The 25128-nt window shown below is 43.3% G+C and overlaps 1 protein-coding gene across 1 annotated transcript in view; it reads right to left on the bottom strand.

The window, feature by feature from the left end:
* The window catches only part of Focad (focadhesin), a 321997-nt gene that overhangs the window by 269743 nt on the left and 27126 nt on the right, over positions 1–25128 (bottom strand). Inside the window, exons 2-4 of the mRNA NM_001427695.1 lie at positions 13927–14015; positions 10895–10969; positions 6399–6553 (exon numbers count right to left, since the gene is read on the bottom strand). Coding sequence (NP_001414624.1) covers positions 6399–6553; positions 10895–10969; positions 13927–13983 — 287 coding nt within the window. The 5' untranslated portion in view covers positions 13984–14015. The remainder of the gene's footprint in view (positions 1–6398; positions 6554–10894; positions 10970–13926; positions 14016–25128) is intronic.

Raw genomic sequence — 25128 nt, 5'->3', positions numbered from 1 at the left:
CTAAGATCAATAATCAACAAATGGGACTTCATAAAATTGTAAAGTTTCTGTAAAGCAAAGGATACTGTTGTTAGGACAAATCGGCAACCAACAGATTAGGAAAAATCTTTACCAACCCTACATCCCATAAAGGGCTAATATCCAAAATATACAAAGAACTCAAAAAGTTAGACTCCAGAGAAGCAAATAACACTATTTTAAAGTGGGGCACAGAACTAAACAAAGAATTCTCTGCTGAGGAATATCAAATAGCTAAGAAGCACCTAAAGAAATGTTCAGCATCCTTAGTCATAAGGGAAATGCAAATCAAAACAACCCTGAGATTTCACCTCACACCAGTGAGAATGGCTAAGATCAACAACTCAGGTGACAGCAAATGCTGGCGAGGATGTGGAGAAAGAGGAACACTCCTCCATTGTTGGTGGGATTGCAAACTGGTACAACCACTCTGGAAATCAGTCTGGAGGTTCCTCAGAAAATTGGACATTGCACTACCTGTGGACCTAGCTATACCACTCCTGGGCATACACCCAAAAGATGCCCCAACATACAAAAAAGACACGTGCTCCACTCTGTCCATAGCAGCCTTATTTATAATAGCCAGAAGCTGGAAAGAACCCAGACATCCTTCAACAGTGGAATGGATACAGAAAATGTGGTACATCTACACAATGGAGTACTACTCAGCTATTAAAAACAATGACTTTATAAAATTCGCAGGCAAATGGATGGAACTAGAAAATATAGTGAGGTACCCAAGTGAGGTAACCCAGGCACAAAAGAACACACATGGTATGCACTCACTGATAAGTGGATATAAAGCAATAACCATGATACAACTCACAGACCATATGAAGCTCAAAAAGGAAGACCAAAGTATAAATACTTCAGTCCTTCTTAGAAGGGGGGACAAAATACTCACAGGAGGTAGAGGGTTGGAGGGACTTAGGAGGAAGACAGGAGGGGGAGGGGAAAAGGGGGGCAGGATCAGGTATGACAGGAAACAGGGATGATATACAGAGGGTCAGGAAAATAGAGGTGTGTAGCAATGGGGAATGGGAACTGGGGCAGCCACCAGAAAGCCCCAGATGCCAGGAAAGGAAGAGGCTGCCAGGACCCAATGGGGATGAGATTGGCTGAAATGCCCAAGCAACAAAGGGGAGGATGGGGGCTGGAGAGATGGCTCAGTGGTTAGGAGCACTAACTGTTCTTCCAGAGGTCCTGAGTTCAAATCCTAGCAACCACATGGTGGCTCACAACCATCTATAATGAGATCTGATGCCCTCTTCTGGTGTGTCTGAAGACAGCTACAGTGTACTCAAATACATTAAATAAATAAATCTTTTAAAAAAAAAAAGGGGGGGGAGGATGAACATGTAGAGACCATAGCCAGAGCTTAGGCAAAGTCCCCGATTGGGGGATGGAACCACCCACTCATCTTCAAATTTTTAATCCAGAATTGCTCCTGTTTAAAGGAAATACAGGGACAAAGAGTGGAGCAGAGACTAAAGGAAAGGCCATCCAGAGACTGTCCCACCTAGGGATCCATTCCATATACAGACACCAAACGCAGACACTATTGCTGATGCCAAGAAGTACTTGCTGACAGGAGCCTGATATAGCTGTCTCTTGAGAGCTTCTGCCAGAGCCTGACAAATACAGAGGTGAACGCTAGCAGCAAACCATTGGACTGAGCACCACAGACCACAGTAGAGGAGTTAGGGAAAGGACTGAAGGAGCTTAAGGAGTTTGCATGGCTCCAGCTACATATGCACCAGAGGATGACCTTATCTGGCATCATTGGGAGAGGAGGCCCTTGGTTCTGTGAAGGCTCAATGCCCCAGGATAGGGGAATGCCAAGGCAGTGAGTTGGGAGTTGGTGGGAGGGTAGGGGAGCACCCTCATAGAAGCAGGGGGATGGGAGGGGGGGTTGTAGAAGGGAAACCAGGAAAGGGGATAGCATTTGAAATGTAGGGGCTGGAGAGATGGCTCAGCGGTTAAGAGCACCCGACTACTCTTCTAGAGGTCCTGAGTTCAATTCCCAGCAACTATATGGTGGCTCACAACCATCTGTAAAGAAATCTGATGCCCTCTTCTGGTGTATCTGAAGACAGCTACAGTGTACTTATATATAATAAATGAATAAATCTTTAAAAAAAAAAGAAATGTAAATAAATAAAATATCCAATTTAAAAAAAGAAAGAATACTGTTATTGGCAATTATAAACAGATGGCAGGCTTACTCAGTATTATATGCTTATACTTTATGGTTTATAATAGTGATGGAGGATTTATATTAATGTGTGATTAATATCCCATGGCAGCATAATTTCATAAACTAATCCTTTTGAATTAAAGGTGAATATGCGAACCTGGCCTAACCGCTCTGTTCTTTTATTTAGATCTTATTTTATGTGCATGAGTGTTTTGTCTGTATGTATGTATAGGTACCACATGTGTACCTACAGATGACTGTGGGCCACCATATGGGTACCTGGAATCCAACCCAGGTCCTCTGTAAGAAGAGCAAGCATGCACAATCACTGAGCCTCTCTCTCCCCAGCCCTGAGGGCTGTGTAATTACACAAAGGCATTGTCCTGGTCCTCTCGGTTGCTGATACCCTAGTGTAAGGAATACAACTCCAGCGTCTGCGTGTATGTGTACGTCTGCCGCAGCGTGCAAGAGGACAACCGTAGGAGGTGGTTCTCTCCTCCCACCACCAGTCCTCACGGTTACCGTCACCCACTGAGCCCATCGGCCCAAGCCATGTAACGTACAGTGCAAGGAGACTCTACACTTACGGATTCACAGCATCTCAGAGCTATGGGGGATGGACGCCATTATTGGTTCCTGATAAATGAAGCAAGTAAGATGAAAATCTGCATAGCTTACTTAAAGCCAACTAATAAGTAAGGAAGATATGAAAAATCTTTACTGTCAAAAGTCCTCTCAGAGGGACTTTTTAATGGATCCTAAAATGACTTTTTAATAAGCAATTTCTAAAATCACTAATATTCTCTATCTCTCTCTCGGTGCACATGTGTATAGAAATAGAAGAAAATGAATAGATTTTAGTGATGACAAAATCCTTACGTTTTCAGAACCATTTGGTCACCTACTAAATTCAAAGATTGCATCAGTTATGAAAACACAGGCCAGAATAGTCTGAAAGAACAAGCCACGGAGCTAAAAAGGCGCAAGTATTCAGACTGACTCTTGAAGGGCAATGACAGTGACAGCAGAAAGTGACAATAACAGTGACAGCAGAAGAGGAGGAGCAGGAGCACTTGCCTCAGGTAGAGGTCAACAAATGCATTAAATCCATGTAGAGGGGTCATGAGAAGAAACACAGCGTAAATGGGAGGCCAGCACTAGTTTGAGAACATGTACATGTTACAGCGTTTAGGGTTATGGATAGAACGATATAAAAGAAAGCCAATAATCAAATAGTGTACAAAGAGGTGACCAGAGAGAAGAGGTTTTATTAAAAAAAAAAAAAAAGTTAAAAGAACAGAGGTAATGAAGACTGACTGCTCCAAACCAGAATGGTCTCTACACAATGAAGTCACAGCTACTCTGGAGACATAGAGATTAAGCACTCCGCATTATGCCCTGGCAATCGACGTGAGAAGAGCACCTGAGAATGAGCGAGGAGGACTGGGAAGCTCCAGGGCCACATGAGCCATAGCCACAGCTGCACCGTCATCCAGGTCACTTTGGGAAGTTGGTATGAAGCATTACCACTTAAAACTGAAGCAGAGCGAGCTTCCGGCCTACTGTCCACCTTGATAAATTGTGGGTATTGGTCCATGAACAGTCTGGGGTAAATGTTTCCCCCAAAAGACTCAAAGCTGCCCCATCATTGATGTGGTACAACTGAGTTACTATGAAGTTCTGGAGAATGGAAGGATCCCTTGTCATCATGAAGGCCAAATTCTTCAGTAGAAGAGCAAAGGGGAAGACAAGTATGTCAGGTTGCCTGTAACCGAGTGGCTTGAAGCCACAAAGGAAGGTGCATTAAATGTTAACAACACACTTTTCCAAAAACCTTTTCTCCAAGCAAAGAGCAGCAACTCCTTTCCAGGAAGTTGGCAATCTGATACTTTTGAGTTTTTCTGATTTCTTTTCCTGGTAGAGCTAGTGCAAGAACACAGAGCCTCAGCCACCCTAGATAAGCAGTGCACCACAGAGCCTCACATATCCTAGAGGCAGGCACTGCATCACAGCCTCACATACCCTAGAGGCAGGCACTGCATCAGAACCTCACATATCCTAGAGGCAGGCACTGCATCAGAGCCTCACATACCCTAGAGGCAGGCACTGCATCAAAGCCTCACATACCCTAGAGGCAGGCACTGCATCAAAACCTCACATATCCTAGAGTCAGGCACTGCATCAGAGCCTCACATATCCTAGAGGCGGGCACTGCATCAGAGCCTCACATACCCTAGAGGCAGGCACTGCATCAAAGCCTCACATACCCTAGAGGCAGGCACTGCATCAAAACCTCACATATCCTAGAGTCAGGCACTGCATCAGAGCCTCACATATCCTAGAGGCAGGCACTGCATCAGAGCCTCACATACCCTAGAGGCAGGCACTGCATCAGAGCCTCACATACCCTAGAGGCAGGCACTGCATCAGAGCCTCACATACCCTAGAGGCAGGCACTGCATCAGAGCCTCACATACCCTAGAGGCAGGCACTGCATCAGAGCCTCACATACCCTAGAGGCAGGCACTGCATCAGAGCCTCACATATCCTAGAGGCAGGCACTGCATCAGAGCCTCACATACCCTAGAGGCAGGCACTGCATCAGAGCCTCACATACCCTAGAGGCAGGCACTGCATCAGAGCCTCACATACCCTAGAGGCAGGCACTGCATCAAAACCTCACATACCCTAGAGGCAGGCACTGCATCAGAGCCTCACATACCCTAGAGGCAGGCACTGCATCAGAGCCTCACATACCCTAGAGGCAGGCACTGCATCAGAGCCTCACATACCCTAGAGGCAGGCACTGCATCAAAACCTCACATACCCTAGAGGCAGGCACTGCATCAGAGCCTCACATACCCTAGAGGCAGGCACTGCATCAAAACCTCACATATCCTAGAGTCAGGCACTGCATCAGAGCCTCACATATCCTAGAGGCAGGCACTGCATCAGAGCCTCACATACCCTAGAGGCAGGCACTGCATCAGAGCCTCACATACCCTAGAGGCAGGCACTGCATCAGAGCCTCACATACCCTAGAGGCAGGCACTGCATCAGAGCCTCACATATCCTAGAGGCAGGCACTGCATCAGAGCCTCACATACCCTAGAGGCAGGCACTGCATCAGAGCCTCACATACCCTAGAGGCAGGCACTGCATCAGAGCCTCACATACCCTAGAGGCAGGCACTGCATCAAAACCTCACATATCCTAGAGTCAGGCACTGCATCAGAGCCTCACATATCCTAGAGGCAGGCACTGCATCAGAGCCTCACATACCCTAGAGGCAGGCACTGCATCAAAGCCTCACATACCCTAGAGGCAGGCACTGCATCAAAACCTCACATATCCTAGAGTCAGGCACTGCATCAGAGCCTCACATATCCTAGAGGCAGGCACTGCATCAGAGGCTCACATACCCTAGAGGCAGGCACTGCATCAGAGCCTCACATACCCTAGAGGCAGGCACTGCATCAGAGCCTCACATACCCTAGAGGCAGGCACTGCATCAGAGCCTCACATACCCTAGAGGCAGGCACTGCATCAGAGCCTCACATATCCTAGAGCCAGGCACTGCATCAGAGCCTCACATATCCTAGAGGCAGGCACTGCATCAGAGCCTCACATACCCTAGAGGCAGGCACTGCATCAGAGCCTCACATACCCTAGAGGCAGGCACTGCATCAGAGCCTCACATACCCTAGAGGCAGGCATTGCACCACAGAGCCTCACCCAACTCTCATCGTTCAGGGAGGACGTTACAGGCACCCCTGCTTCAAACATGACTGTATGACTATCTTAAAAAGGAGCTGACCTACGTCCTCCTCCACCATTCTATCTCCCTCTGTCTGTGAATGGACTAAATATGGCGATACAAAACAACTTCAAAGAACTTGCTCTCCGGGAATACTCAGAAGATGCATTCCTATGTCACTGATATTTATGAAAAACTCGTGCTATAATTTTCTAATACACATCACTGGTGTCAAGGGCTGACTGCAGATAGCCAATACGAGGTAAGAACCATGTCACTGTGTGAGTAGAAATGCTTATGCCAAGTCTCCTTCTTAAAATAATTCAATTCGTTACTGCAGCCCAAATTTGTGATCCTTAGCAAGGAATAAGTTAGCTCTGTTTCTAAAACCTTAAACCTTTAACCAAAACACAGCAGCAAGTGTACCTGGCAGAAGGAATCAGGTTGAGTATCCCATTGAGAACATAGCTGAACTCTGCGTGACCCTGAGCAACAAGTGCCACCAGTCCCTCGCTGCAGGCTGTTCGGACCACCACATTGTCACTGCAGCTCTTCTCCCACAGCAAGTTCAAGGCAGCAGTCTGAAAGCAAACCAGTGATTAAGACACACTTAGGATGAGGAGAAGCATGCACGCAAGCACGACCATTCATCAACATGTAATTGGCTCACAGTGGGCTAGCTTTTGCACCAAGGAGGATGCCGTTGTCACTTTGCTCCTACAGGGAACTAAAATCCAAGACAGGGGATAGATTTGTTTGGATGTAGAGTCTCTCCCTGGTGTCTGCCTGTACAATAAGGCTGGCTGTAGGCAGAAGTACAAGCCGAATCCAAGCATGACAGCACAGTGAGGACTTGGCTCCATGATCTGTTAAGCTACAAGATTTGACTGGCCCCCAACGGTTTCTGCTGGTCTATCAGTTCACTACGCTCAACTCCAAATACTGTCTATGCCTGAAGCGTCTATGGCAATGGCATTTCCAAAGTGTTCCCGCTCTTCTTCTACCTTTGCACCTCAGCTCCAACCACACTTGTGCTGAAACCTCTCAACTCAAATGTGGGCCATGACAGTTGGAGCCATGCAGGACAGAGGACTAGCAACTGTCCATTGATATGCCTAGCAACGTATCCAAAATGAATTGTTTTGCCAAGAAAAATGCCATTTTCCCTCACTCTAAGAATCTACATCTATTAATAAAAACATACCGGATGGGAACGCAAGTCAAGGGCAATTCAGATTTTGAAAACAAAACTGCTTAGCTTTATAACTGTCTCAGAACGCATAGCCCCCTCAGAAAGATCCACTAATAAATAATAAAAACATATTTAAATGTATTTTGGGTTAAATCTATGGAGGTTTACATCCTTTTTTGTTTTGTTTTGTTTTTTATTGATTTTCTTAATTTACATTTCAAATGTTATTCCCTTTCCCAGTTTCCTGTAAATAAGGCCCCTATCCTATCCCCCTCCCCTTCTTCTATAAGGGTGTTCCCCTTCCACAACCACCCCCCTTCCTGTCTCCCCACCCTGACATTCCCCTATACTGGAGGTCCAGCCTTGGCAGGACCAAGGGTTTCTTCTCCCATTGGTGCCCAACAAGGCCACCCTCTGCTACACATGCAGCTGGAGCCATGGGACTGTCCATGTGTACTCTTTGGATGGTGGTTTAGTTCCTGGGAGCTCTGGTTGGTTGGTATTGTTGTTCTTATGGGGTTGCAAACCCCTTCAGCTCTTTCAATCCTTTCTCTAACTCCTAGTCATGGTAACAAAAGCATAGAACCCTAGGAAGGATGAGGTAAGGGTACAAGAGTCCTTGGCTACATAGCAAACTCAAGGTTAGCCTAAACTGCAAACAATCCTGTTACTTGAAATAATAACAAGGAGGAGATGGACCAGTGGCTAAGGGCATGTACTCTTGCTCCTCCAGAGGGCTCAAGTTCGATTGCCAGAAAGCACCACTAGGTATCTATAACTAGCTTAACCAGAACGTGCACATACTTACACACGATTCAAATAACAACAAAATCAATGGTGATGAAATCATAATGAAGCTGGGTTCTTTATTTTGATGCAGTTTAATAGTGATATGATTCAGGGCTGTGGAGACGGTTCAGTGGGCAAGAAGACTTGTATCAGAAGCATGAGTGACTGTAACCTCAGCACAGCAGGAGACAGGCACACTGCTGCTGACCAGCCTCTAATCAAACTGAAACCAAAGCTCCAGGCTCACTGAGAGATCCTGCCTCAAGGGAGGAAGGCTGAGAGTGACAGAACATAGGATAGGACGGCCGACTTCCTCCTATAACCTTCACACTTACATGCAAGGTGGGCACACCAGTACACACGCTTGTACAGACAACACACATATACCCCACACCACACACACACACATACCACACACATACATTGTGCATACAACACATATACCCATACACACACATACATATGCACACAACACCACATCACACACACCATACTCCCACACACAAACCACACCAACCACACTACATACACACTATGTACCACATACAACACACCCCAACCACATCACACACACACACACACACACACACACATACATACCATACCACTTACATATATCATATACCTATACCACACACACCACATACATACCATAAACCACACACACACACACAATTCCATATACCAACCATGCACACACATACCACACCACGCTGCATACCACATAGTACACCACATACACCATATACCATACAAACCATACACCATACACACATATGCATACCACACCCCATACACGCATACCACACCACATTGCATACCATATCACACACCAAATACAAACACACCACAAAACCATATACCACATACACACATGTCACACACATATACATACCACACACCATACACACGTGTACCACGCCACATCACATACCACATTATACATCACATATACCACACACATACATACACACCACAGATATACTTACCATAGCACACACCATACACGTACATCACACTTCTCATAATACATCATATACCATATATACATACCACACCACAGACCACATATAAACACAGCCCACACACACATCACACCAGATCACACACCATACATATATGCCATATCACACACTAAGCACATATATACCACATCATATTACATCATACACACACACATCAAACATACACACTGCACCACACACCATACACATACAAACTACACATCACACTACACATAAACATACATACCACATACTACACACCACACAATATCACATCATGCCACACATAAACACAACCACAGCTGCCACCACCACCACTGCCACCGCCACCGCTACTGCCACACACCACACACTGCCACACTAAATTAAAAAGAAGAAAGAACTCTACAATTCAAGGGAAACTCAGGGTCTCCAGCCCCCACTGAAGTGAACAGCCCTGTGCTTTACTCCCTGTAGCTGCTGAAAACCTCTGCAGTCTTAAGACCAGCTGTTAAAGGACAACAGAGTTAAAAGTCAGTACTGTAGAAAAGAAATATTTATATTGTTTCCTCTTTTCTGTCTTCACAATAGCCCAGGGTCCTAAATGCCATCATTCCACTATCATCCAGAAAAATAAGATAAATGGATGAATAGACTCACCTAAGACTGTCCTGCCCTGGTGGAGGAGGCATTCATTTATTAGTGGAAGAGGAAGCATTTAGTTAAACGGATTTATCATTCAATAAACCCCAGCAATTTAAGTAAGATCACTAGGTCTTCTCAGAGTACATAATGTGATTACAGGCAGGATTGGGATCGGGCTTCCCAGGAAACCTGATTTACATGACTATTACCAACACGAGATGAATGCCAAGTAGTGAAGCACACCCTACACTTACTTCCACATATCAACAGGTACTGTAAAGATAGATGACCGGAGAGTGGCTGATCAGAAAGAATGTGAGGTGCATCAATATGGCTCAGTCAACAAAGGTGCCTGCTGTCTAACCTGACAAACCGAGTTCAAATCCTAAGATTTACACGGTGAAAGAAGAAAACAAGACTGTCACAATCTGTCCCCTCTCACACACCAAAGCACACCGAGCCACATCTGCATGCACAAATACACACATATGTACTCATCTGTAACAAAGAGAAGGTAAGGAAAAGGAAATTGATTTGTTTTTGTTGAGGGAGAGAAACTTATTTCTGCAGTTTACACACAGGCACCTTTGCTTAGCAATTTCCTCTCTAACAAGTCAAAATATACAGTGCCAACTGGTCAAACCCCAACTGGTTTGTTTCAGCTCCGAGGCACTGCTTTGAATCTCGGTACGTACCTGCTCTGTGTGGGGAAGGGAAGCTTTCTGCCAACTGTCAATCAACACAGAGCCTTTCCAACTTAGAACTCACACTCGGGCTGAGATGAGGCGTGAGAAATCTCTAACACCCAAATGCAGCCCACCACTGTGTCCACTGTCTCTCTTGCTAAAAACATTCCCTCAGAGGGGACTCTGTCACCTTCTCAGCATGCCCCCTCATGCCCTCCCTCGGCTTCCACTGATAGCGATTGGACACCCTCCACCTCTTACATGGCTCCTCCTAGAGTTAGTCACGAATGGTCCATCAAGAGAAATCAGAGTACAAACAGGAAGTGACGCAGACTCCATGAAGGGGCAGTGACGACTGCTTTCCTCTCCTAGCTGGCTCAGTCTGCTTTCTTTTACAACCCGGGACCACCTCCTCAGAAGTGGCACTCCCACAGCAAGCTAAGCTCTCCACATCAACTATGAGTCAGGAAATGTCCCAGAGAGTTGTCCACAGGCAACTCTAACGGTGCATTTTCTCAGTTGAGGCTCCCTACTCTCTAGATGATCCTGGCTTGTTTCTGTTTGACACAGCTGTACACACACACACACACACACACACACACACACAAGACAAAGTTAGACACAGACCTGGTTTGTGGACTGGTGTATCTTTTCTGAAGCGCCATGTTCTTTTAAGACAGCAGCAATAAGATGACCTACAGCCTAAGAAACAGACAAAATTAATGAAGAGATTCAGAGAAGTTCTTTCCAAAGAGTGCACTGAAAATGAACCAACATCCCACTCGTTCTCATGCAGGAGCGAGCCAGGTTGTCATCCACTAAAACAAAGGTCCCTTTGCTGTGTGCAATGCAGAAAGCACTGACCGAGGCACTAAACACATGTAACCACATCCTCGGGCCAATCCTCAAGGTAGGCAATTTATCCCAGATCAGCCATAAACAAACCATACTTTATAGATGCTAACATCATCAACCTTCAGTTCAAATTCTGATCACCTAATATTAAAGATAATTGGGAATTACATAATCCATTAAAACACAAGACAATCTTTAAAACCTCCTTTGTATCTAACTCCACCCTGTCATGTTTCATGGTGTACTTAGTAAAAACGGAGAAAACACTCACCCTCATTTTATGGACACAGCCAGTACAGATCTGAAAAGTATCTCTTCCTTCCTCCACCCTGTCCTCCCTCCTCTAGACCCTACTATTTTCATTATTTTCTAATGTTTTTACATTCATTTGCATATGTGTACATGTGTGTGTATATGTGTATGTATGTATATGTGTGCATGTGCCGCAGCCCACATGAGGAGGGCAGAAGACAACATGGAGGACTCAATTCTCTCCTTCCACCCTGCGGGCCCAGAGATTCAAACTCAGGTCATTCTCAGGCTTAGTGCAAAGTGCTTTTACCACTATGTTAATTTATCCCTTTTTCACAGGTTTTGGGTCTTAACTTTTCTTTTTTTTTTTTTTGGTTCTTTTTTTCGGAGCTGGGGACCGAACCCAGGGCCTTGCGCTTCCTAGGTAAGCGCTCTACCACTGAGCTAAATCCCCAGCCCCGGGTCTTAACTTTTCAGTCACACAAATCTCTAAAAATTTCCCACATCCTGCTTCAGTCAAAGAGCATAAAATGAAAATCAGACTCTAGGAGAGTTGATTACACAACTATGTAAATTCCTCTGTCGCAGTGCCGGGCCCTGTTCTCCAGGCCTAACCAGCACTGCTGACTGACGGAAATTGGCTGGCAACAATGGTAACTATTTTGTACGCAGCTAGGGAAATTTCCACTACTACAACTGTACACTTGGGACTACTTACAGTAGTGCTGAAAACAGCTGTCAGTTTTGGAAAGTCTCTAGAAAAGCTCAAAGAACTACATAGCACCCGCCCCCTTTGTGCACATGTGCATGTGGATTTCAAATGTTCTGATGATCAAATGATTTAAGACCTCAAGGCTTGAATTCTGAGAAATAAATCACTCACATAAAGGCAAACTGTAATTCAATTTGCTGTCTCTTATCTCCTAGCAAAAGGATAAGAAAGCTGAGGACCAATGAGAAGCCTGAGTTTCTATTTCCTAAACTATACTGTATGTGTCATTGAGTATCTGGCCATCAGCTGAAAGGATGCAACATTACTCATTACCAAAGAATAAAAGGGGCTGCCAATTAATCTACGATAAGCAGTGCTACCTACCTGCAATTTGAATTTTTGATTTAGATTGACCAGAGAACTCTTCTAGAGTCACTTAGAAGATAATGGACAGGTTCACAAATGTGCACCCACTGTAGCTCAGCTGCTGTCACCAGCTGCTGGACACCGTCTAATTTCCAAAATGCAAAAGGGCTGAGCGTCAATCAATGGGATGTGGGACTATCTCAACACAGTGGTTAAGAAAGAACAGCTGTGTATGACTAATAAGAATGGGGCACACTTATAAGAACCTAAGAACCAACATGAAATGCAACAGACACACCCAAAAAGCCACTGCCCAAGTTTTAAAACAGGACTAAAAGAAAATAAACTTCACGTTACAGGTCTCCCCACCTAGCAGTGTTTCATTCATCTTTGAAAAACATCAGAGATACCAGCCTAACTGTCCTGAGACACCTACACACCTGATCCATTATACTACCTGAAAAACATCAGAGATACCAGCCTAACTGTCCTGAGACACCTACACACCTGATCCATTATACTACCTTCTACTTCACGTCCATAACCAAATTGAAATAGACGATCTACAATAACCAATACATATACACTTTTCCTTTATTTAACTGTAATACATGTCAGCATTTCCTTTTTATTTATGCTAATGAAGGTTATGCGGGTACATGGAAACTGTGAACAGTATCTTCCTCATCTTCTTCTTCAGGGGAAGGGCCTCTGTTTCACAGAGCAGGATCTGACTTCAACCCAGCCAGGTAGAAGGGAATCTGGCATAAGGAGTGCTCTACTCCTCACGGAAGTGTTCCCCACTTCCCAGCTAAGTCAATTTCCACAGCGGGTGTCTTCAATGCTGTCCCCGGGTTAAGCCTTCAGACTGGCTTTCGCTGGCTGTCAGCTTTACTTGTAGAAAGAGACATTAAGTTTGTGTGGTACCAAGATTTACTAGAATGTTTCTACTTAGCTAACTGTAGAAACCATCACTGGTTTAACCACTTGTCTTAATTATTGAAAAGCTCTGTAAATTAAATTGTCCCAATTTCCCATCTCAGCAGGTACATATTACATTAATCCAGAATGCTTTAATTATTAAATATCATTATTCTGAAATCCAGTATTCTTAATAGCTGTAGAGAGGTAAAATATATCGTTTAAAACATTAATCTTTCATACTCTGTGGAGATATATAAGAAACCATCTACCTCTGTTCCCAATTATTAAACATAGGGAAAAAGAATAACCGTATTCAAAATCTACTAATCAAGATTATTTCTAGGGGGAAAACATATATAATAGAGGCTGAAATTGAACAATTTAAATATTAGTTTTTCTAATTCAAGTATATTTACTAGTCATATAAATGTTGCTTACTAAAATAAGTCATGAGTTAAAGAAAACATTTCATGTGAAAATACAAAGTTCAGTTTATGGTCCATCAAAAGTGTCCATTTGATACCATGAAGTAAAAATAAATAAAAATCACCTGGGACTGGATAAGGGAATTCGGAAAATCAAACCTTTTCTTGATATCATCTGACATATTTGCTTCTCTCACAGCTATACACACAGTTCCTGTAATCAAAACAAGAGATTTATTAACCCTCTAATTGCCTTGGAGTTCAAACCAGTTATTCCTCAAATAGTATAAAAGTAAAGTTAAAAGATAGCAATGGAAATAAAACAGGAAGCCTGCAGATACTTCTTAGCATAACCTTTGCTGTTAACCACTCAACACTCAAAAATACCATAGATAAACAAACTAAAAGTGCCCAACAGCTCAGTGTTTTCCCACAAGCTAATCCTGAAACAGATGAATTCATATAACAGAACCTTTAAAAAAACAAATTACTTTAATCCCAAAGCTCAGCCACATACTTAAAACAAAAGTTAGTCCTTTCATGAATCAAAACTTACAAGAGAGGGCTAAAAAAAGGGCTCAGTGATTCAGAGCACGCACTTCCCATGCAAAAAAACAAAAAGGCAAAAAAAAAAAAAAAAAAAAAAAAAAAAACCAAGGTTCAACTCCCAGCATCGGGGCACCTGCGTGCACGCACATGGTACATGTACACTTGGGCATTCCCAAACACATGTAAGATAAAATATAAATAAGCTTTTTTTAAAAAGGGAGAGTCAAAGTGTGACAAGACTGTTTAACTTACACCTCCTTTTGATACCGGCTTTGATCTCAGCAAGAATCCAACTGCAGCTGAACTACAGGAAGTTCAGCTATGGCCTCAAACCCTGCACATCCAAATAAACTACTTGTCTGTTGTAAGAACAAACAAGGAATCAGCACCAGGGTTTTTTGTTTACACCAAACTCCCAATCCTACCGCTCTCACAAAGAGGAGGGGGACAGAGAAGAGGACACGCAGAATAGAAGGATTTCCTTAGGGGCCCAATTTATCCAACAGCCATGCAGAACTCATCCCATAGAATTATATTCCTTGAAATCCAGATGCTTAAATCTCATGTTCATTATAGCACAGTGTAAAAACTGTCCACACACAAGATGCTCTGCTTTGAATGTGGCTCAAATATGTACCCCCAAGGATTCATGCTTTAGAATTTAACCTCAATTGTGGACTCTTCAGAGGGTGAAAAGTGAGCTGAAATAAGGGGTTTGGAGGTGTGGCCTTTAAGGGGTGATTAGGGTTAATAAAGTCATAGGGCATGCCGAGCTTCATTGAATAGTAAATTTATAAGGAGAAAGGCAGACAGTGGTGGTGCACACCTAATCACAGCACTCAGGAGGCAGAGCCAGGCTTATCTGTGAGTTTGAGGCCAGACTGGTCTACAGATCAAGTTCCAAGCCAGAAACCTTGTCTCAAAGCAAAAAAGAGGAGGAAGAGGAGGAGGAGGAGGAGGAGGAGGAGGAGGAAGAGGAGGAGAAGGAGAAGGAGGAAGAGGAGGAGACGACTCAGAAATGACTCAAACACACTCCTTGTTTGTTTCTTGTTCCTTGCCATATGACTCATGAGAGGCTTCAGAACTCTGCCAGCAAGAAGCCCATCCAAACTACAGTTAAATCCCTTAGTCTTAGACACTTCATTACAGTAATGCAGAGTAATAGTTACATCATGAAATACACACACACACACACACACACACACACACACACACACACACACGCTATAATGAAGCTGCAGCATCTTTAACTACGTTCTTCACTTCTTCGAAGTTAAATTCCCCGAGAGTACTGCACAGCTCTTTGATTCAACACCTATGTCCAACTTTACCCCCTTGAATCTGACAATTCACAATTTGCTCTAAGATTGCAAACTCCTCCCCCACCTAAATGTACTCATGACCTTAAGCAAATCACTATTTCTTCAGTTTCCCAATTGTGTCAGTTGCAACTTTCTTGATTTTTTTTTTAAATTCCACAACATATCATAACAGAATACCTAAAGCAAATCCTTAGGGAACCCAGAAAAGGAAGATGGGGCGATGGGACTGGGGTTGGTCTGTGAACCTCACTCACATCTTGGGATTCATTCACTTGTTTAGACATATTTAAGTGCTACCATATATCTATGCAGTATTCTAGGTGCCTAGGCTACAAACATGTGTCTACTGACATGGAACTTCAACTCTTGCAAGAAAATGTAGGTTGGGTATGGTAGTGGGTGCCTTTAATCCCAGCCCTTGGGGGCAGAGGTAGACAGGTCCCTGTGAGACCAGCTGGGTCTACATCACGGGTTCAATGCCAGACAGGGCCTACATAATGACCCTAGAGCTTCACTGGCCAATGAGCAGGAACACCAGGAGACCCTGCATTACCAAGTGGAAGGCGCTGAAGATGTTAGTGTATGCCTTTAGTCCCAACACTCAGAAGGCAGAGGCAGGAGGATCTCTGGTAGTTCAAAGCCACCTATAAGTTCCAGAGGCGGCAGACCTCAGCTGTCAAAACAAGCTGCTCTTTCTCTCAGAAGAGCTGTTAACCAAGCAGTGTGCCTCCCTGTCTCCTCTCAGTTTGCCTCACCACCACTCTCTAAACTCAGTCACAGCGCACTGGGTTTCTAGCCCCTAGCCCCATATTTACTCTTCTCCTAGGAGACTTGCTTCTTCCCTCTGGGCTTTCTCCAGCCCCTGGTCAGTCTTGGGGCTCTCTGAGCTGGAGTGTGCTCCCTGCATCTCTGTCTGATTGGCTCTCCTCAGTTTTCCTGTGGAGAACTCTAAGGTCTTCAGCTGCCTCACAGATTAAGTGTAAAGGCTTCTGAGCTGTCTGTCAAATTATCCATTCACCTTCATTTTCACAGCTGTAATCCCAACCCAGGTGAGTTTTCCAAAATCCCAGGAGCTCACAAGCTGCTCACTCCTAAGGGATTTGATTTGAACTTGTCACCCACACAGACTATCTATCCTTCATGTGCTCCTACTACTTCAGACCTTCTAAATTCCTTTCATAGCACATCTGTGAAACCTTTCCCAACTGGCTACATCTAGCACTAATTTCGCTTCTTCTTTATTACTGCCTTTGGTCTGACTCATACCAGCCCAGGTTCATTTACCAGAAATCATTTTCTGTAAAGTGCCAGACATTACTCAAATATGCCATTGTCATACAAAGCAACTATAGACAATTATTTAAGAAACTATCTAATTTAAAAGAAAGAAAGAGGGTTGGGGATTTAGCTCAATGGTAGAGCGCTTGCCTAGCAAGCGGAAGGCCCTGGGTTCGGTCCTCAGCTCCAGAAAAAAATAAATAAATAAATAAATAAAGAAGGAAGGAGGGAGGGAGGGAAGGAGGGAAGGAAGGAAACAAACAAACAAATTATCAAAGGCAGCAGGGATGGCTTAGCCATTAAGAAATGCATCCTGCTTTAACAAAGGACCTAAATTCAGGTCCCAGTACCCAAGTTGGATGACTCAACACTATCATTCTAGCTCCAGGGGATCCGACACCTTTTTCTAGTCTCTGCACACCCACACATCGCCACACACAGATAGGCACACATACACATAAATAAAAATAAAATCAATCTTAAAAAAGGAAGAAGTTGTGGCTACACTGATACCATCTTATTATAAAAGGCAGGCGTTAAGAGAGCCACAGTTTGCTAACTACTGGTGTGCATAACATGTTTCAATTAACTCACCAATTATCTTGACAGACTGCTGAAATTAAGATCCAAACTTGGCTCCATGCCAAGTGAATTATCTACCTCTTATTGTCTATAGAATGAAAAGGAATTCCTTTATTAAAGAAAGCAAAGGTTTTTACATCTATAAAGAAGCTTTTCACATTTTGTTTTATGTATGGGCTGCAAAAGGAAGTAGCATGCAATATTCTCAAAGACAGGCAAAGAACTTTAACATTACTCCTTTTAATAAGAAGTAATATAAAAACACACCTTGGGCAAAAGCATAGCTCTAAAGTAACATGGAATTCAGCAAGAGTTTCAACTAATGGGGTCCAGGCCCAGTTTTCTGATGACCTAGTATTACTCAGCAAATTTTCTGATGATCTAATATTGCTCAGCAGAAGAGAGATTCGGTGTCCACAGAACCAGACGGCAATCGACATGACAAGTGACTTCTCAAATATCAGCACAAACAGAATCGAAGAAGAAAATGTGGGCTAAGCACTCAAATGCAGGAGCAGAAGATGAGTTAGGCTAATGGGTCGAAGTTGAGCCACCCCAAAGGAATGACTGCCATTAGCAAGCGGGTCACTGTAAACAAAATGGAGTCTTAGTCAAAATTACCAAAATATAGATGTCGAATCCCTCAGCTTTGAAATTTTTCAGTATGGTGCTATATAGAGAGTAATTAAATTTGTAAATTTATGGTAACTTTGTCTTTTCTAGCAAGATGGCCACAAGGCATTCTGAGAACCACCATCCAAGCTGCACTATGGTTCAATATCAAACTTGATCAGCTAAGGCTACAAACTGCAAACATCTTTCATTTGCTGAAGATTTCAAGGTTAACCACAACCACTTGGCTTTGCAAGATATAAAAACGGATTCTCTCAGGGAATTTCAAAACAAGAAGGCATGTGTTTGCTTCAGCATTGTGTAGCATGTGTCCTTTATATTTAATATTCACTTCCTTTGGGCATTTGATACATTAAAGAAAAAAGAATTATATACTGCTTCCTATCATGACATTCTTACTAAAAGGAAGTCAGTCACAATATAATCCATAAATCACACACTACAAAGAGTGTCTGATTTTAAAAGATTTATCTCCAATCTGTCATGCTTTTTTTTTTGACCATCTAAATCTAACTCAGAAAGAGAATTTTTAATGAGGTCTTTTAACTCTCCATGAATCAAAGGATTTGTTTAATATAAGCAATTATCATATTATCTGCTAAGGTATTCAGCCCTGTACATGTATTTCCAAGAAAATAAATCAATCGGCTGCACCCTAGAATAAAAGAGAAGCACACAGATGAAACACAGAGCCCTCAACCTTCCCTCTCAGCTTCTCCAGGATTAGAAAATACACACCATATATCACATGAAAATACTTCTGTCAAACTTCAAATAAAAGATACAATCTGAAGATAAATGAGAAAAAGCTATCAATTATATTCAAAAAGTGCTATGAAAACCCTGGAAACCCATCAGAGGGAATAGTTGGTTATACTGGGAACTGGGAAAATGGAGGAGCTGTGGGGTCAGAGGATCATAAAGACAGACATATGACCAAGTGTTCGTGACTAATGAAACCGCTAGGCAGGAAAAATTCAATCTTGGTAGAAATTGAGCTAAACAGAGTACTTTGTTAAAGCTATTTTCCACAAGCAATATGATCAACAAATTGATAAATTAACCTATCACATTAACCAGAGTTTGTTTCATAGACTCAACATCTAGGACTTCTTTTCTAAATGACATTCTATCAGCTCCTGCAATTATCAGGGTACTTACTTATTAGTTTTCTTCTCACAGGCTTAGCTAGGGACATGTGCACCTAGGGTTGTTAAAACCATAAGATATTCCTCCTCACTTTTATGTTCCAACATCCTGATGGAGGCCTGAAATTGAACGCAATACCAAATCCCACATACAAGCACTGTGACACTGTGGTCCCATCTGATGACAGAGATTGGATGGATAAAGAGCAGGTAGAGTATACAGTGTGGACCCACTGGAGGATTTATGTGCCAGGCAGGACAGCCTCGGCTGGCTGATTTCACCATGCTGTGCAGAATGGGGGACTGTTTAAGATTTGTGTTTATTTCTGGAATTTTCTATTTAGTATTTTCAGACCACAGCTGACCAAGAGTTGAAAGCACAGCAAGTGAAAGCACAGATTCCAAGAGGGAATGGCTAGACTGGGGCAAGCAGGTTCTCTTTCACTGTGTTTGTTTGGATGAAGAGCTGGTGAACACTATCAATACCTTTTAACTGGGGTGTGTGTTTGGTGGTAGAGCACTTGCCTAATGTGCCCCCGGTTCCAACCTCATTACTGAATAAAATCATCGAGACAGTCCTAGGTGATTGGCTGCCCTTTGAAACTAGAGTGGAGTAGCTGGGAAATCTTACCCTGCTCACCAATATGTGTATCTTCCTGAGACTTCTGCCCAGACCCTAGTATTCCTATTCCCTAAGGGCTGGCAGCAGGCCCTGCTCCGCTCCCAGTACTAAATTCTGATAACTATGAGCCTCAGTTCTCCTTCAAAACTGTAAACTCTCACTGCCATGTACATTCCCAAGTTTACAGGACAAGACATTTCAAAGCCTAAGTATGATTCCTATGGGGAGAAAGCTTATGGAGACCTCAATGGAATGTTTCTACCTTTAAGAGCAAGCTCAACACTGTGCCTTTTAAAGAGAATCTAAAAGTATGTGAGTTAACAAAAGTAAAATGCATATATCTGGAGATAAGGCCCAGGCCCAAGGCGATGAAGCCAAGGAGGACCTTGATCTTCTGATCCCCCACCTCCTGGCAAGTGCACCGTCATAAATAAGCAGTTGTAGGTGGTATCAGAAATCAAGCCAAGGGCTTCATGAATGCTACCTAAGTACTCTGTTAACTGAGCTTTATCATCAGCCCTAGAAAATACTTGGTTAGTAACTTCAAACTCAAGGTAAAGCAGAGGACCAAGTAGTGTCGTGGAGCCCTTTACTCAATATAGTAATTAAAGAAGACAGGAACTGTGCTTGATATGGGGTGGGGGGGGGGACAAAACAAAACCACCAGCCATCTCAACCCCTTTGTATCCTTTGGTACAGCCGGAATGTAATCTGACTAGTTTCATTATTCCCCAGTGCGGGTCTCGTAGGTTAGAGCCTGCGTGATGTGCCACTTCCCACTGGAGCCTGCTCTCTCAACACAACCACATGAAAGATCTGGGAACAATCCGAGTCAAGTTATACACACGAGGGCAGTAACTTGGGATACTGTTGTAAAAACAACATTGGGGGTAGGCATGTGGTACACTCCTATAACCCGGTTCTTGGGAAGAGGTTAGAAAATGAAGAGTTCAAGGCCAGCCTCCTCTGCATAGGGAGTTTGAGGCCTGAGTTCAAGGCCAGCCTCCTCTACATAGGGAGTTGGAGGCCTGAGCTAAATCCTAACAAAGAAAGGAAGGGACGTAGTCTCCCAGCCACTCCAGAAACTGACGCCAGAGGATGGAGTTCAGTGCTGACCACCTTAGGAATAAAAAAGAAGAAAGAAAAAAAAAAGAAAACTGCTACCCTACTGACGACACCACCACCACCACCACCACCACCACCACCACCACCACCACCACCACCACCACCACCCTCCCAGAAAAGGTTAAAACAAACTGCGAAAGAGAAATGCACCATGGCAAAGTTCAGGTGAGAAGAGAAACGTTACAAACTTCCAATCAGCATTCATTCCAGTGGACCATCAGTAAGAACCAGTGTGCTACCCCGTCTTAAAGAACATCACGCGCAAGGCCCTGGGTTCGGTCCCCAGCTCCGAAAAAAAGAACCAAAAAAAAAAAAAAAAAAAAAAAAAAAGAACATCACCTACACTGAATAGACCAGGCGACTCCTTTGTTGTAACTCCCTAAGTGTATAAGCTACAATCAAAGCTATCTTTACAGTTTAGTTCCTTCTAAGTTATCCCCGCAGATTTTTAAATGGAAATCTAAAATAAGATCAAAGTCAGGAGACTGGAATTCTTTCTCCCCAGAGAGAACAGATAACTGAAATAAGAAGCAAAACCAACTGAATGATGCCCGACCTGGTCCAGTACTTTCTCCAGTCTTGAATGTTAAAGTACCATATGTGCATGCTTACATGCTAAATGTGTAAGAGGACACAAATGAAAACTGGTCGTTTCCTACAATCTAAGATCTTATTTATCCAAGGAATAAAAGTTTTACAGGAGCCAATCTAAGTCCTCAAAGAAAGCCTTTTTGTTTTTCCCAAGCGGTAAATGGTTTGCTTTAACAAAGAATAATTGTTACTCGGTATAAAACATATTTAAACATTTTTATGCTCACAGAAAAGGATCATTACAACTTGGGAAGTTAAGGCAGGAGGATCCTGAGTCCAAGGTCAGCCCAGGTTACACAGTGAGATCCAGTCTCAAAACCAGCATAGTAATAAACGGAGGCCAGAGAGAGGGCTCAGCAGTTAAGAACGTTTGTTGCTCTTGCAGAAAAGTAGAGTTCAGTTCACAGAACCACATCCGGTTCACAACCACCTGTAACTCCAGCTCCAGGGAATCTGATACTCTCTGCTGGCCTATGCAAGCACCTGTACACACTGCACAGACATACACACACACACACACACACACACACACACACACACACACACACAACATTTATAAGTAATTATTCAACTATCAATGTAGTTTACATGGCTTACTTTCCACAAAGACCTGAGGCAAATATTCATTATGGGAGCTGGGGGGTGGGGGGCTGTAGATTTAAAGGCTGATGAGATGGCTCAGCAGTGAAGAGTACATACTGCTCTTGCAGAGGACCTAAGTTCGATTCCCAGTATCCACATCCTATATCTTACAATTCCAGACAAGGGTGGATTCCTACACTCAGGCAGGCATACACACACAGAGACATAGATACTGTACATACTTAAAAGTAAGGGAAAAAAAACCTGATCAAAAAGGCAGTAACCTTCCTGAGGTATGGTAATAAATGTAATAAGAGGCAAGTAAAGTCCAACCCAACCACCAGTCTGGTTTTAATATGCACATTAAAATGCCTAGAAACTAAATGTGGGTGAAGGTTTGGGGGGAAGGGATCATTTGCATTTTCTATTTTTTCCACAAAAAAAAAATTTGTGGTGTTGTGGGGGAGGGTGTTGATTGTTTGCTTAGAGAGTTTTACTGTTTCTGAGTCTAGCTTGGAATTTCTGAACTCAAGAGATTTTCCTGTCTCAGCATCCAGAGTAGGTGAAACCATGAACCTGTATCAGTACTCCCAAAAGTACAAATACAAAAATTTTCATTCTGATCTTAACATTTTCTTTAGAAATAAGGAATATAGCTGGGCATAGTGAAGCACGCTTTTAATCTGACCACTCAAGAGGCAAAGAAAGGCAGATCTCTGTGAGTTCAAGGCCAGCCTGGTCTACACAGTGAGTTCTAGGACAGAAAGAGCTATATAGTGAGACCTTGTTTTGAAGGGGGATGGGGAGAATGAAGACAGACATGGTGGTCCGTAGCTGTAAGCCCTTAGTTACACTTAGTAAGCACTTAGGAGATAGAGGTCATCCTCAGCAACATGGGTTACAAGAAACCCAGTCTCAAAAACATACAAAAGGCAAACCTGATGTCACACCCAGGTAACCACAGCACTCAGGAGGCAGAGGCAGATGAATCTCTCTGAGTTTGAGGTCTGCCTGGACTACTAAGTGAGCTCCAGGATAGACAACACAACACACTGAGACCCTCCTTGGAGAGAGATGGGTGAATGAGAAGAAATGCACGGGGAAGAATGATGCTCTGATAACTGAATCACTTCAAGTGTTGAAATCTATCTTTAAAGGGTTCATAAAGTGTGGGCAGCAAAAACCGAGAGAGAAATTAATGATGGAAGATTTTCTCACTATATCTACCTATGCTTATGCACAAGTAATATTGAAAACGGGCCAGTCTAATTTTTTTTGTTTGTTATTGGATATTTTATTTATTTACATTTCAAATGTTATCTCCTTTCCTGGTTTCCCCTCCACAAATCCCCTATCCCATCCCCTCTCCCCCAGTTACCGCTCTAGCATTCCTCTACTCTGGGGCATCGAACCTCCACAGGACCAGGGGCTCCCCCTCCCACTGATACCAGATAAGACTATCCTCTGCTACATAGGAGGCTGGAGCCATGGGTCCTCTTTGGTTGGTGGTTTAATCCCTGGGAGCTCTGAGGGGTGTCGGGGGGATTGGTTGGTTCTAGTTTGTTGATATTTTTGTTCTTTTGGGGTTGCAAACCCCTTCAGCTCTTCCAGTTCTTTCTCTTAATTCTTCTGTTGAGGTCCCTGTGCTCAGTCCTGTGGTTGTCTGTAAGTGTCCGTCTCTGTATTGGTCAGGCTCTGGCAGAGCAACTCAGGAGACAGCTATATCAGGCTCCTGTCAGCAAGCACTTCTTGGCATCAGCAAGTACACATCTTTAATCCCAAACAATGAAGGTAACGTTAGTTTGTAGAAGGAAACACCCATGTTTGAAAGAGATGTCTAGGCAGCAGCTCTCTGCTCCCAAACCCCGTGGGAGAGAGACCTCACCGCCTGATCAGGTGGGCACTCCTGAGGCTGCAGAGTGGAGGAGACCACCAACACTGCCCACCCCTGCCCACGTCCCTGTATCCTGCAAAACTCTCAATTAACATAGATGGAGAAACCAAGATATTCCATGACAAAACCAAATTTACACAATATCTTTCTACAAATCCAGCACTACAAAGGATAATACATTTATAAATACATTTGTAAAGCCCAACATAAGGAGGCAAGCTATACCCTAGAAGAAGCAAGAAACTAATCGTCTTGGCAACAAAACAAAGAGAAGAAAAGCACACAAACATAACCTCACATCCAAATATGAATATAACGGGAAGCAATAATCACTATTCCTTAATATCTCTCAACATCAATGGCCTCAACTCCCCAATAAAAAGACATAGGTTAACAAACTGGATACGCAATGAGGACCCTGCATTCTGCTGCCTACAGGAAACACACCTCAGAGACAAAGACAGACACTACCTCAGAGTGAAAGGCTGGAAAACAACTTTCCAAGCAAATGGTCAGAAGAAGCAAGCTGGAGTAGCCATTCTAATATCAAATAAAATCAATTTTCAATTAAAAGTCATCAAAAAAGATAAGGAAGGACACTTCATATTCATCAAAGGAAAAATCCACCAAGATGAACTCTCAATCCTCATCTTCGGTTGGTTTATATACAAGTGTGCAATTTCTAGGCTTGAAAGTAAAATGATGCTATCTGGTGCTGGATAGAGGAGCCTTATTTTTTATTATGGCAGCTTGCTATTTTTGTAACATGGTGATTTGGTTGAACACAATAAAGTACAGTAGTAACTGATCTCCCCTTCTTCCTGGATGAGTGAGGAGATGATTAAATGTTGATGTCAGCATCCTTGAGCATATTCAGATGAGCTTCTGCTTCTGTTGAAAAGGATGCTGTGTTTGATTGTGGTCCGAAGCTTTGAAGCACTACTTGGCATCTCCTTCCTTGGAGGTCTCACTGTTTAAACATAACAGATTTGATAGCTTGT

Source organism: Rattus norvegicus, chromosome 5 (assembly GCF_036323735.1).
Source record: "Rattus norvegicus strain BN/NHsdMcwi chromosome 5, GRCr8, whole genome shotgun sequence".
Taxonomy (NCBI): Eukaryota; Metazoa; Chordata; class Mammalia; order Rodentia; family Muridae; genus Rattus; species Rattus norvegicus.
Note: the sequence above shows the minus strand (reverse complement) of the source record. Positions and strands in the feature narration are given on the sequence as shown.